This window comes from Misgurnus anguillicaudatus, chromosome 1 (assembly GCF_027580225.2).
Source record: "Misgurnus anguillicaudatus chromosome 1, ASM2758022v2, whole genome shotgun sequence".
Lineage (NCBI taxonomy): Eukaryota > Metazoa > Chordata > Actinopteri > Cypriniformes > Cobitidae > Misgurnus > Misgurnus anguillicaudatus.
In genome coordinates, this window is record NC_073337.2 from 8,180,443 (window position 1) to 8,195,755 (window position 15,313).

A 15,313-nucleotide genomic window follows, 5' to 3' on the forward strand; every position below is an offset into this window, starting at 1 on the left:
AATATTTGAAAAATGCAAGAAAAGTGGGCAGATCCCAACGGAGATAGAGGGGACGAACTAAGCTCGTACCAAGTGTGTGGTAAGATCGTAACAAGGGCGTGATGAGCTTGAACCTGCTTACGGACCCAACATCCAATAGGAAAATTCAACTGCAGTAGCCACCGTTCAACCTGAAGAGGGCAGCACTCGTTTTTACACCTTATATTGTAGTATTGAAACACTTTATATCAAAATGTCAAAAAACTTACTAAAATCAATAAACAGCACTCATAAAGCCCCATTCTTACAGATCATTAACAATAAAAAGTTGGTTTAGGGTTTAGTTACTCTTTAATAATGGATGTTCAGGTCTTTGAAACACTTCTTGGAGATCATGAGGAAGATCATTTCCAGTTATGAAAATCAGCTTTTTGAACTGTGACAAAAACACAGCGGTCCACACATAACAGAGCTGCCGCTGTCAGTGTGACTTTTAAAGGAAACAAAATCTATTCAAAATATACTCGTTATGCAAATCCGATAAACAAATTCAGTATTTTTAGATGCATTTCATGTTTAGATTAAACATAGCTGTGGTGCTGGTATGACTTTGGAGAAGCTGGGATGAAGATGTATATATACACTTTTATTCAATTTATTTCAATAGTGAATTTCGGTTTACAAAAAGCAGTAGTGCACAAAATTCCAGGGACGGTAAACAGGACGAACACCATATAAACAAGACTCGAATCACAAAGCATCATTGGTATGCAAACGTAAAGTCCGACAATAAAATCATACAAGCATCCTGACTGATTTACTGACTGAGTGTGATCACTAAAAGATTTGTACACATTAAAATACAAGAAAGTTCTGTAAGTGCTTCGGTTATGTAATGTGAAGTTGTACGTCACAGACACGCCGCCGTCAGATCTGGTCCTCTGTCGTGACAGCCGTTGACAGGGCCGTCGTCGCACGGCGTCTGGCATTCCGGCGTCTCTCCGATCACAGCTTTGTGGATGACTCTCAGCCAGCGCAGTTTCATTTCCTCTGTATCGGCAGTGAAACAGTGGACGGATTTGGACTGACACAGACGAAAGCTGGTAGGAGGATGATCCACGGGTCGATGGACGTCTTCAACCTGATAACCCAGGAGAGGAATCGTACACTGGGCTTTGACATCCTGGAAAAAGTCCAAGAGAAGATGTTGAACATGCAAATAATGTCTTTATATGGGTGATTCTTGCGAAATTAGACTTATGAGGTGTCATGAAACATTTTGATAAAAAAAGTAAGAGTATCAAAATAAGAAGCATCCAGTTACAAACATCTCTTCATGTACTATTTTGCACATGATTTTATTTGACATCATACAAGCCAATTTTGTTGTTTTTTCCACATTTAAGGGGAAAATTGTCATTACCGCAACGTGTCTATGACTGGATTTGGGTTCTTTGATGTGGTATTTGGTGATCATTGGTAAATGAAGAGAGAATAATAAGGAATATAAATGTGTCCAAGAAAAATTTTCTCATCCTCCGCAACAATTTTCAATCATTGTTTAAGCCCTCAATGAACTAACATTTTCGGGGGAAAAAAATTATTGGAAGTGACATAATTGACTGTGACACTCAAGATGGCTACCAGGTAAGCAGTTCTTATTTTTTCTCTCCAAATAAAAGTTAAAAATTTGTTTGTCATAGTACCTAGACAACTTTTTAGTTCTCATTACCGAAACATGAGTTTGTAAATGCATATATTTAATGTAATATCATGTTGCGGTAATGATAATTTTTAATGTAAATAATTTTATGGGAAATATTTTTTTAAATCCTTTAATAATATTACTCTTATATTTGCAAAAAATGGCTTCAAGGGCTTTTTAAAAAATCTGATGCTGGACACCTTCTACTGTAAGTCTGGATTTCGTGAGAATCACCCGCATGCCTTATTTAGTCTGCTGTCATGTTGATTCCAAAACGAGGCTGTGAGGGGCCATTTCTACAAACACAGTTTAACAATCCACGATTTGTTCTAAAGCTATGTTTATGCTCGCCGCGTCCGCATGGGCACATTGGTGCGCGCGGCAAAAATGACCCCAACGCAGAGTGGGCGGCCGTGTGCGTTGGGTGCGCGAGACCCCATTTCACGTGGAGGTGTGCACAGCATTTTTTGTAACTTTGCGCGTGGCTCCGCATCCGAAAAGGACCGAACTTGAGGCGATTCTGTCCGAGCAGGCAAGACTGTGACGTACCTCTTTGATCAATCCAAGCAGAACAATGTATATATTTATCTGACACTCTGGAAGTTAAGTATGGAAACTTTGCAGTTTAAAACACGAATTCTTTTACATGATTCAGAATGTTTGGCTTATATTTGTATTCAATGAATCACTGGACGAGGAATAAAATACAAACCTTAAGATGTCTGTACTGTTTGTTTAGTAAAAACGTTAATGAAATGATAATGTTTAATAAAGACATATATAAAAGATTGTTGTTTTATTCATGTTCTCATATTTATATATCAAACTCTGATGTTAAAAGCACCACGGTTGTTCCAGCGGACGACTTCTTCGATTCTCTTCATTGTGTTTGTTTTTGACTTTATTGGTCGCGCAAAAAACAACAGCGTCCGTTTGGTGAGACCAAATCCGCGGAGGCTTGCGTTGCGGACCAAAGCGCGAGCATAAACAAAGCTTAAGTGTCCTTTGGAAATTTGTAAAATGATGTATCTTCTGTGTTTTGATGGCTGAATGACCAGCATCCTGAAACAAAACAATAGGTTTGAAGCACACGCTCTGGACGTCCATCCCTCACAGCCTCGATTTGGAATCAACATGGACTGAACAAAAGGTGTCGCTCACCTGCGGGGCACCGTACAGATAAAGAACCAATGCGTCGTGCTGAGGAATCACACACCAGACCCTCTGACACGGTTTGGTTCTGTCGCTGTACTGTAGGAAGCCACACATGAAACTGTTTCCTGACACCTGAGCCGCTTCAATCTGGTGAAGAACGAGAGAGGAAATCAAGAACCTTTCTAAAACGCTTCTCAAAGATGGCAGGAGGACATCAGCACGTACCTCGAGAATTCCTCTTTTCCTACCGCCAGCCGGTTCCTCTGCATCTGCTCTGCCGGTTAATATAAAGTAGCAGTCCTTGCACACCCGATTTAATTTGTTGCTGTCGTACCTCAGTGACGCCTTGTAGTCTGAGCATTTATAACACACCACCTAAGAGACATTTGAAAACATTTTGACTTAAGTCTGATGATTGAGAATTGAACAATGAGATTTAGATATAGTAAACACATGTTGGTAAACCCACATATCCGCATGCTCTGCAATGGTGCCTCCTGCGGGTCAAAGCATTAAAAGGCTCCTTGCATTTCATGCACATGGTCACTTCATTATCCCGAATCCAGCGAGGAGCTCTCTTCCCCAACTCCTCTTTCTGAAAAACAAAGAAACGAAATAATAGCTCACACACATCATCCTTTGAGAGCTATGAACCCCTTAACATATACGCTAAACAGACATGCACATAAAGACTCTTATAAATGCACTTACAGACACCTCATCCACCACTTCTTTAGAGGCCGATTTAAACGTTTCATTTTTCTGCTGAAATATTGCGATGGTCTCTTGAAATGCCTTTAATATACAAACAAATGATCTGCTTAAAACTTATCCACAGTTTTTAAAATCATCATAAACACAGAAAGATTATGTACCTTGATCCAGTCCTCTTTGTCTTCCTCTGAGCTGTAAAACAATAAAACATATTTATAAACCTAAATGCAAAGTCTATATTCAGATAAATAGATGCTGGATGTCCTCACCTGGCCTGTAGCTCCAGCGTTCGCTCTTTACCCGACACCTGAAACGTGTGTGGGTAATCGTCGTTGGAGGTTTCAAGCACTTTCATGCCCTCGACCCTGACCCGTGTGCGTACTGTAAACCTCTGACCCACCAGACTGAACTTTGGCACGCAGTATAGCAGCATGTTGTTAAACTGAAGACAAAATATGGGGCAGCTTTAAATAGATTTGATCATTACTGTACATGATGCCTGAACTCATTTATCTTTTATATTTTTATAACTTTCTAAAAACACTTTAGACAGATGATGTATATATCTTTAGGGCTAAATTGTCTTTTAAGGTGTGCACTGGCATGTATGTGACCGACCAGGAAGAGGTATCTTTCCATGGATGATGTGTTTCTGGCTGCCAGCTTCAGGATCTGTCCTTCCTTTATGAGCTCATTTGAGGGATTCACTATGTCCTCCTCTCCTCCCAGCATCTCATAGATCTCCATGAGCTTCTTCAGGTTCTCCTGGAGAACAAAGATGGAGATCTTGTAAATGACATCCCTACATGGTCAGTCATTGGCACGTGGTCTGTGTTTAGTAAGAGTCTCTTACCATCTTACGAATGGCCATGTTGGAGTGCGTGGCAGCCATTGAGATGATGTGCAAAGACTCTGGAAAACGAGAAGCAGAAGTGAGATTTCAGATGAGTCATTTCAAGTATGGAAGTGAAATTAAACCGTGCTGTGTGTCAAACAATATCAGCATTGTGGTTTTTCTTGGATAAAGTTCAATGAGAGCAATCAGGTGACCCCACAGAAAAGGGCTACAGAATAAATGGGTTTGAAAACTTACAAATTGAAATTGAGAAAAACACAAACACAATAAGAGCAGAGAAATGGTAGTAAAGACTAAATCGCTGAAGTTTTACTGTGAAATTCAGTACCATCCTAAGGAATTATTTACACGCCTATCCAATTGAGATGTTAGAAACAAAAATAAACGTACATTGCTAGAAACCAAATGGTCAAAATATGTATCCCCACCTGTCACTGGTGCATTACCTTTTCAAAAAGTAATAAAATGTACCATTTAGGTACAGAATGTATACCAATTTGGTTCTTTTAGGCCACTAGGGGGTACTAGACATGTATTTTTCACGTCTAGCGCCCCTAGAGGCCACAAACGCCACAGCACTGTCGCAAAGGAAAAGAAGACAACTCTTTAGGTCACAAAGTGTGTCTTCCAGCATGTCATATGAATATAATTTCATAGCATTTATTTTATTTCAAACGCCAAAAGATCGCTTAGCTCACGTTTTCAAGCCGGTCGCTTGCTTACAGTTTATATTAAAAAAATATTGCCTTAAAGGGGAATCGAACCTGGATCGTCCGTGTCCTAGGTCCATGACGCCCCCACAGCTACAATGTCACTTGATATAAGTCTCTCTCTAAACTCTCCAAGTAGCCTCCAGTAAAATTCACGTAAAAAATAGTGTTTGGGCACCAGACAGAACTTATATATGCAAGCAATATAACATTACCTACTAGTACAAAAGCATGACGACCAAGTCAGCATCGGTCAGAAAGCCCTCCTCCTTTTTTAGTTCACGCCAGCGAGCGAACACTGGCCCAATATAATTGATCCTCGTCCTTCTTTTTATTCTGTCACTCTCCCCTTTTCTCTTTCTGGTCTCCTCTGACAAAATCTTGGGTATCTTTTTCTTAGTTGCTGCTTCGGCCATGACAAAAACATCAGGAAAATAAATAGTTGCGCTCTAACGTCCGAACTTGAGGAAGTGGAGGAAGTGACGTATGCCGTAAAGCAGATTTTTGTAGTTTTTTGTTTTGTGCTCGAGTTACTACCCAAAACCCCAAGTTTAAAAGTACGAGTAAAAGCGATACAGACCCCGTCAGACTATGGTAGACATGTCATTTTAACTTATTTAAAGTCGATGTACCATCACAAGAGTCTTGAAAATATATTATGAAGGTTGAAAAACTACAAAGTGTCACTTCAAAATACTATATGCATCTATGAGATAGTATTAAGCATCTTTAAAATACTATATGCATCTTTGAGATACTTATATGCATCTTTGAGATACGTTATACTATGGGTCTGTTGAATGCTGTATTCTGATTGGCTGAGAAATGTTCAGTGGGACACAAGTATCTTTGAGATGCTACTATGCATATCTTTGAGATGCTACTATGCATCTTTGAGATACTTATATGCATCTTAAAGTGAGCAGCTTTCTGTATGCACAGGCGCACAGCGGTTGAATGTTTCCAGTTCAGGTCCAGTCAGACGTGATCATCCCTATGGCCTTCAAAAATCAGAACTCTTGATGTTTAAACTTTAGACTAGAGAGAGAGTTGTGTAATTCATGTTAATCAAACAACACAAGACAAAGAGAAAATCATTTCTTTAGCTCTAAAAAATAATAATTATATTTAATTTATACAATAAAGACTTTCTGTACCTAATGCTAATGTCCGACCTTACTTAATGTGCAACTTTGTTTTTATTATAAATATTTTTGTTATTAGATTTTTTCCACCCCTTTTTTGCTGATCCGCAAAATAATCTGATCCGTGCCTCAAAAACCATAATGTGATCCGAACCATGAGTTTTGTGATCCGTCACACCTCTAGTAAAGTTAGTACACAGTCATAGCCAACAATGCAAAAGTACTAATAATTGGCATAATTTCTTTTGGCGTTTCGGTTTTCGGCCTTGGTTTCCTCTTTTTCGGTTTTCGGTTTCAGCCAAGAATTTTCATTTCGGTGCATCCCTACTTGCATCTTTAAGATACTATTATGCATCTTTGAGATACTATTGTGCATCTTTAAAATTGTACATGCAATAATCATTTATTCTCAACAATTCAAGTTTGTACTGTCGGTTGCTTTTGAAACATTTGATAAAACTGAAATTTAAAGTGCCCATCTTATGACTGCTTTTTAACAAGTTAAATATGTGTATGAGTTCCATAAAGTATGTTTCAAAAGTTGTTTGCTCGAAATAGCTTGTAGGAAAAGATTGTTACCCATCTCTAGTAGCCTCTGTTTCAGTGCATTTCAGATTGTGCCGTTTTGAGCTGTCATTACATATTTATGAGCTGCTGCTCCTTTGATCACGCCCCACTACTAACGTCATGTGCGCGTGCTCAGTGGTATCGTGAGCAGCAGTACAGGCCATACTGTGTTATTATTTTTATATATTATTATTAACGGTTTATGTTGCCGGTAGTTTGGCAAAGCACTATTACTTAGTTCTTGTAGGATTGTAAAATAAAGCCGTTAATTTTTTTTTAACTTTCGAAACCATGCTGCAAACTATCTAGCCTGCAAAAAAAATCTATATAGCCTGCTGTCTACAAACAATAATATTAACATTACTATACATTTAAAAGGTATAATTTACAGGATTTGCATCAATGTAGTATTTTGTGACAGAAGATGACAACATGCAAAATATAAACGTGACTTCTTACCTTTTGTGTTGATATAACGATCGCAAATCGAATCAAGTCTGTTTCAGATGTGTGAATAATCCATGAAAACCGTCTAGAATACATCCAATACCATTTTTGTCCACAAATGCGTATAATCCATGAAATATAGATATATTGTTCTGTTGTTTACATCAGATTTCGCATGAACGTCTTGTAATAGAAAATAATATTTCCTACAATCTGAGGACTATTTACGTCGTAACAAACAGTATATAAGATTACACTTTAGGTTCCAATAAACACGCGTTAAAACTTTGTTTTTAAAAGTAGGCAGGAGTATAATCCATAATATCCAAATAGCGCTGTTATTTCCGTGAGACATGATATCAGTGAAGTGACTGCTCTGTGCTCTCTAGCTACCTGCGAGTGGGGTGGGGGGGCGTTAAAATTCAAACGGAATGTGACAAGGCTAGTTACCGTGCAATCTGAGACTCAAGGCAGAGGACATTCAGAAACCTGTATCTCACTCAAAACAGCATGGATGGATTTTTTCCAAGTTTGTATGCATGTGGAAGCATCAGAGACACAAATGAACACCCAAAAACCCAGAAAAAGTGAGTTTTTCATAATATGGGCACTTTAAATTGAAAATGTAATTTCATTATTTTTTACAAAGATAAATGACAAAATATGTTTGCAGTTACATATTAACAATGTCATAGTCATGTATATTTACTAAAAACAAAACACAAAAATCTATCTTGTTCTGTTGTGTTACTTTTGACCCACCTGTGTGTTGCTTTCATCCCTGCTGACAGGGTTAAAAGTACAGTAACAATGCGCTTCCTATGTTCAAAGTGAAATTATACTGAAGTCGTTTTACATTTGTTCAAAATTCCACCTGGTATTGATAGACCACACTTGTGAGTTACTGACAACAGCAAAAATATATCTCTGTCTCAATCATTATCTTTTAAAATTAAGTTTTTCTGAAACTAGTACTTTGGCTTCTGCTCTCCCCTACTTATATGCATCTTAAAAATATTATATGCAACTTTAAGGTGCTATTTTACATCTTTGAGGTGCTATATTATGCAACTTTAAGGTGCTACTACGCATCTTTGAGGTACTAATAAGCTCTCTTTAGGTGCGAAGCTGTACTTTATGAAAGCATACTGCTGCAGCTAAGGTACATATTTTGACCACTTTTTCTAACAGTGTACAGTAACTAACACATGTGAAAGACTAAAAACATCTCTCTTACTCTCTGCCTGGCTGCGGTCACTGTCGTCCTCTGGTAGTTTCTTCAGATAATCTTTGAGAAGCATCTCGTAGCGAGGGATCCGTTGTACCGGCTCCAGCATATGATGTTGTAGAGTCAGATTTCCACACTCCTTCATGCTCTACAAAAACATTCACAGCTCATCATCTCAACGCCAGATGCATAATGAAAACATGACGTTTGTAGTGCAGGTAACACCCGTGCACACGCACTTGTATGTCCTGAATAATGGCATTAAACTGCGGCGAGCGTTCCGTCCACTGTTTGAGCAGATCCATGGCACTGTCGAAATTTTTTACGTACTCTGCGTACATCCTCAGAAAAGGAGCGAGCTGTGCCAAGATGTCCCCGATGCGAGGTGTGGAGTCCCTGCAGGAGGATGAAGAATCAGACAGGAGCCAATACAGCTTGCAATGCCATAGAAGAACCATTTCAAAGAAGCTGCTAAAGGTTCTTGACAGATTTTTCTGTGGATGTTTAAAGGTTCTTTATGGAACCATACAGTGCGTGTTTGATAAGCCAATGCTCACCACTGGTTCATCCGTGTCTCCAGATCAGGCAGGAGGAACTTGCTGTGGAAGGTGTAGATGGATCCTACATTAGAGAAGATGCCCTTGACCACCTCTAGAGGAAACGTTCCCTTCACAGCTTCCTCCGAGAGTCGGACACAAAACACCTGCACATACAGATCATCTACACTGAACACAAACAGAATTTGACCCACTTGGAAAACCAACAAGGTTTTCTTAGAACAAACTTTACTCTTCTGAGACATCTGACGTCTAACCAACAGGTGTCACCACAGGTGCACTTCATCGCAGAAAGATTTCACTGTAGATCTCTCACTGACCTGCTCGAGTAAATGCAGTCGCTTCACGTAAGCTCGCTCGGTCTGCAGAAGTTCGTTCGCAATCTTATAGAGTTTCAGCTCTTTGACGTCCTGTTAAAAACAACAACACATCCTGTGTTCATTTTGAGAGCACATCGGTGTCGTGGTTTCGATACCATAGTATGTCACTTATGTATGTAATGCCTACGACTGATGTCAGTCGGTGGAAAAACAGTGTCATGCGGTTGGGCAAACAGACAGGATGAGATAAACATAGACAGAAAAGATACCTACATGATCAAAACGGCTTTATTACTATTCTGAAGAAATGATAAGACAAACTAGATTACTGAGATATGAGTGGTTTATCTAAATGAAAAAAACCCTACACGGGTCCATATGATATTCTGATCTCTAGATAAGACTACAGGCTTGTTTAACCATCTAAAAAAACCTCACTGATCACTTTGAAACAAAAAAAAAGATCGCTTTAAGTTTAATACAGTTATGTGTTAGTTCAGTGAGCCCTTCTTGAGAAAACACCACAACTTCACACAATTGGTGACCAGAATGCAGTGTAATTACTCACTTGTTTGTCATCATTATTTTCCATGTTCTTCAGTCGTTCCTCATGGTTTTGAAGAACACTTTCACTCTCACCGGTTCCTGACGGAGTCTTGAGATGATCTGGATCCGTGCGGGTCAATTGCTCTACCGACCACCAACCCGACCAATCAGGCCATTCGTTACCTGGTGGTGACAGATTGAATAATCCGTCCTCCTGGCTGTCCTGGGAGTCTCTAGAGTTAAGGTGGGTTTGCATGAGCTGCTTGGATGGAGAACAATCTGGTGAAGCTCTGAAAGAAGATATTAGGTGTCAAATACTGTGTCTATAGTAAAACCCACCACAGGAAGTGTAAGAGGCGGAGCAGAGGGTTAAAAACAGAAATGAGGGGGTGACATCTTCCTCACTGCCCCATTTGTTATGTGCACACACAGTACTTGTCAATGTACACTATGATCTAATCTTGTTAGACTAAAATTGAAGTCTATTGGAAAACCAGCCCAACTATGGCCAGTATACATGGGAACAGTAAACATGATCAAGTTGGAGAAAAAGACAAAAATACACTACTATTTAATAAAAGTACATGATCACAGAATTGAACAGAGTAAGTATGTGTTTCCACACTTCTCACAGATAGTATGCACACATGTGAAACCTGACATATACTGTACCCCTTGTCAAAATGTCGGGGAAATTCGGGGGCAGCAGTGGTCCTCTCTTGACTCATATTTGTCACCGTCTCTTCTTGATCCGTGATGTGCTCATTAGAAGTCTTTACTGGACACTGGAACTTTGGTTTTGGAAGAACTAGTCAATGACACACACACACACACACACACACACACACACACACACACACACACACACCGGTCAACACTGTGACACTATCATAGCATATCATACCATAAGGGTAAGTTTTATAAATTTAATACATGTGCTTTTAATTGATTTATGGTTTGTTGGGATAGTACAATATTTGGCTGATATATAACTATTTAAAAAAACTGGAATCTAAGGGTGCAAAAATCAAAATTTAAAAAAAATCACCCTTAAAGGGGACATTTCACAAGACTTTTTTAAGATGTCAAATAAATCTTTGGTGTCCCCAGAGTACATATGTAAAGTTTTAGCTCAAAATATCATATAAATAATTTATTATAACATGTTAAAATTGCCACTTTGTAAGTATAAAAAAAATGTATATATAAAAATGTGCCGTTTTTGGGTGTGTCCTTTAAAATGCAAATGAGCTGATCTCTGCACTAAATGGCAGTGCCGTGGTTGGATAATGCAGATCAAGGGGCGGTATTATCCCCTTCTGACATCACATCGGGAGCCAAATTTCAATGACCTAATGAGAATGGTTAACCAAAACAAAGTTATAGAGATCTTTTTCACATATGTTTATGGATGATACAAGCACTGGGGACCCAATTATAGCACTTAAACATGAAAAAGTCAGATTTTCATTATATGTCCCCTTTAAAGTTGTCCAAATATATAGGAAATTTACTAAATGTCTTCATGGAGCATGATCTTTACTTAATACCCTAATGATTTTTGCAAAAAAAAAAAAAAAAAAATCCATCAAGTAACCCATACAATGTATATTGTATAATGTATAATGTAGGATCCAAATATACCCATGTTACATAAGATGGTTTTGTGGAAAAAACTATTTGGAAAAATAGAGACCAAATGTACCTGCAATAATACAATTACCCATGAATATAATGTATTTGGACACCACCGTTTTTTTTCAATATTTTACTATGTTAGCATTTAGCCTAGCCCCATTCATTCCTTAGGATCCAACAGGGATGAACCCAGAAGCCACTTTATTTTGTGCCACCATACTTACTCGTGTATCTACTCATGTAACACACGATGTGTTTGGTGGCTTCCAAATTCATCCGTTTGGATCCCAAGAAATGAATGGGGCTAGGCCAAATGCCAACACATTCACGACGCACTGTACAAAGATTAAGTGCACTCATTGAATAAAGATAGGTATGTATTAATTCATCCAAGTTGAAGTTAGAACATAGTACAATATTAAAAAACCTTGGTGTTTCCCTTTAAACACGTATGAACGTTATTGCATTAGAAACTAAATATAATTGCTTCGTGTAGTTGCCAACTCAATTTAAAAGCCTCCAAACCTCCTAAAATCCTGGACTTTACATATAAATGGGGTTTTGAAAAATTCTAATGTCTGTGATAAAGCCTCAACGGGTGAAAACAGCAATATTAATAACACTAACAAAGAACAGTGCTGTTGTGTGTTATTGTATATGGCATTCAGATGCAAATCTACCGGGTGGAGGAGGCATCGGTGATACTGTATACACGGCTGATTTTCTCAGCACTGAAGATCGCTCTCTCAATAAACTTCTGTCTGAACCATCACACTGTCCAACAGATACAGGATCTCCTGTCAACAGACAAAACCATAAAGTCAAAACAAAACTGGAACAGAAAGGTGTCTCTCACACACATACACACACACACACAAACACATCTTTAATAAAAACCTCCAGTAATAAAAATTCAGTGGAGTACAAATTGTGACAACATGCCGTGACTTAAGTGAACACAATCAAATTTGTCCTCTCCAATTAAAATTACAGATGTATACAGTAAAGGTTCATTTGACTGTGGTTCAGTCTCTCATGAAATGTGATCCTCTGGAGGCCTCTGTCGCCCATCACACAAACTTCCTCAGTGAGGTTTCTCAGTTCCTCCAGAGTTTATGAGAAAGATTTATGAGAACGTATCACCAGAATCTATACACAAAGCAAGACGGCCAAAAACCAAGTTTGAAATGTCATTGTCATTGGTAGGGTTTTGCTTTTCAGCAATGGATGGATTATAACTGACTAATAATTTAATACAATTCATAGACTGAATTCACAGTGAGCAATTTTCTGCAAAGTTAAGCATTTTAAAAATATATATCTTCACTATTGAAATTTCCAACAATCCTTCTTTTGCACGAAACATCACCTGTTCACACAGCAATCCGGAGTGAAATTAGATTGAGCTCAGAAACACAGTGATTATTTTACAGTACGAACACAACATATTTTTTAAAGTAAAAAAGTCTTCAAAAGCAGAAATATTTGCAGAAGTTGTTCATTATTAAACAGCACAGATGACACATACTGTATGCAAAAATAATACAGATATAAACTGACCTGATACTTGACTCCTCTCGTCTGTTGGATTGTGTTTGTTGACTGTGAACATTAGACAGTGCCTATAGATCTCACTGTGCCCTCCCTCCTTTTTAAAGTCATCCAATTCCCCTTTTTCTGCATGAACAGTTATGTTTGACAAATACAGAAATTGATTGTTAAAAATAACCGCTGGTGTTGCAAAAGTCTCCTTTTAACAGTTTTCAACTAGTAGTTTGACGATTATTCAGTATGATTGTCTTTGTAGACTATAAGGAAACAGATTGGAAACATTTTACTTCAGCTTACAAGCTAAAGATGAACTAATTTAATAAAACACCCAATCCAAAACACACTCAACAAGAGCAAGACTTTCTGTTTAATTAAAGACGTCATGCACACTCTTAAACAATAAGCAATATAAAGTTTTAACGTTCACAGAAATAATATTATTACATTAAGTTTAAAGCTTGTGCTGCCCTCTGCTGGCAAAATATTACTGATTCATAGGATTGTCAAGAGTTTGCAATAAAACCAAACAGCAGATAAACCCATGAGTCACAAAAATACGTGTAATTCATAGGAATGAAACATTCATCGAATTCCAGTCAGAAACAATACAAACCATCACATCAATAAACCTTTGTTATGGGTCTCAAACACTCACATGCTGAACTCCCACCTCATGAATTCCCAACAACCATCATGATTATTACTGGATTTTGTAAAAGAAAATCATTTCACAGATATTGCAAATGTATTATGACATTTTTACTGAAGCAAATAGAGTTTTAGATTTTTCAGACCAATGAAAAAATGTATTGAAGATGTCTGACCAGAAACAGATTTGCGACCCGATCTTCTCCTCATAGCGACGCGCCTGAAGTCCTTCATATCATACGCACTTTTCTTCAGCTTCTCAAACATCTCAAAAACCTTTGTTGTCGTCTCAAATACACAAACACAAATAATAACATCTGCAGGCCTCGGTGAAAGATTGCGACAACAGGTGTGTGTGACTTCAGATGGCGCTGCACAGACCGATCGGCGTATGACATAAAAATATCGCGAGAACGAATCAACAAGCTGCGCTTTCTCACGGTGTTATGATGTCACACGCTGACGGTCTGCGCAGCGTCGCGTGAAAAATTAAGATCGCTTATGTAAACATACAATCTGATTAACAAAATCTTTAAATAAAATACTTTGTGTTAATAGAACAAACTATCCAGAGACATTTGAAGTATTTAAATATTTAAATCACACATTTAAATTCCCTAAAACTCTTAAATACTGAACATTTTAGTCACACGCAAAAAGTCTAACACAAAAACTTTCTAAATTTGAATATTTAAGTCACACAGTATAAAAGTGCCATTTGTCAATATTTTAAATAGGGCATTTCTCTTTTTAAGATGTCAAATAAATCTTTGGTGTCCCCAGAGTTTAAATGTGAAGCTTTCGCTCGAAATATCATATAGCTAATTTATTATAGCAAGTTAAAATTGTCACTTTGTAGGTGTGTGCAAAAATGTGCCGTTTTGGGTGTGTCCTTTAAACATCCAAATGAGCTGATCTCTTTACTAAATAGCAGTGGTGTGGTTGGATTGTGCAGATTAAGGGCGGTATTATCCCCTTCTGACATCATGAGGGGAATTTCCAAATTTCAATGACCTGTTTTTTCACATGCTTGTGGAGAATGGTTTACCAAAACTAAGTTACTGGGTTGTTCTTATTTATATTTTCTATGTTGATAGAAGCACTGGGGACCCAATTATAGCACTTAAACATGGAAAAAGTCCCATTTTCATGGTATGTCCCCTTTAAATGATGCTGTCTAAGTGATTTTTAGTGGATATATGAAGTCAGTTTCTTCAAGTTCATGTTCATCACCTAATTATTTATGTTCCACCAACATAGTGTTACAATACTTCATCTTTATTTATAACTTTATTTTATATTTTAAATGCACGGATAGTGCTACAACCACAGTATGTCTGATATGATACTGTACAAAGGATGCAGGTTACTTTTTATTTTGTAGGTTAAAGTTTATTTGTTATTGTGGAAAAATAATTCCTACAGACTTTTGGGTTGTATGAAATCTTTTTATTTTGTATACTCATAAACCAGGTAAGCATTACACTTGATAATGTTATTTAGTAAGAGAGATTTGCAATCAGGTATTGCTGTTTTTCAGGAAGACT

At 37.8% G+C, this 15,313-nt stretch overlaps 1 protein-coding gene across 2 annotated transcripts; it reads right to left on the reverse strand.

Moving 5' to 3' along the window:
- Positions 1–604: 604 nt before the first annotated feature.
- fgd4b (FYVE, RhoGEF and PH domain containing 4b) lies at positions 605–14,159 on the reverse strand. 2 transcript variants are annotated; one of them, XM_055191089.2, is made up of 18 exons: positions 13,943–14,157; positions 13,128–13,244; positions 12,248–12,364; positions 10,602–10,737; positions 9,952–10,219; positions 9,384–9,473; positions 9,064–9,209; positions 8,746–8,902; positions 8,516–8,654; positions 4,407–4,465; positions 4,172–4,318; positions 3,823–3,995; positions 3,715–3,745; positions 3,551–3,634; positions 3,309–3,434; positions 3,065–3,214; positions 2,846–2,986; positions 605–1,162 (listed from the first exon to the last, which is right to left on the reverse strand). In XM_055191089.2, the coding sequence occupies exons 1-18, from the start codon at positions 14,031–14,033 to the stop codon at positions 890–892; spliced, it is 2,445 nt and encodes an 814-aa protein (XP_055047064.2). In that variant the 5' UTR covers positions 14,034–14,157; the 3' UTR covers positions 605–889. The 2 variants fall into 2 exon arrangements, with proteins under 2 accessions (XP_055047064.2, XP_055047065.2); XM_055191090.2 differs by lacking the exon at positions 13,128–13,244 and having other exon boundaries at positions 13,943–14,159.
- Between the last annotated feature and the right edge of the window lie 1,154 nt (positions 14,160–15,313).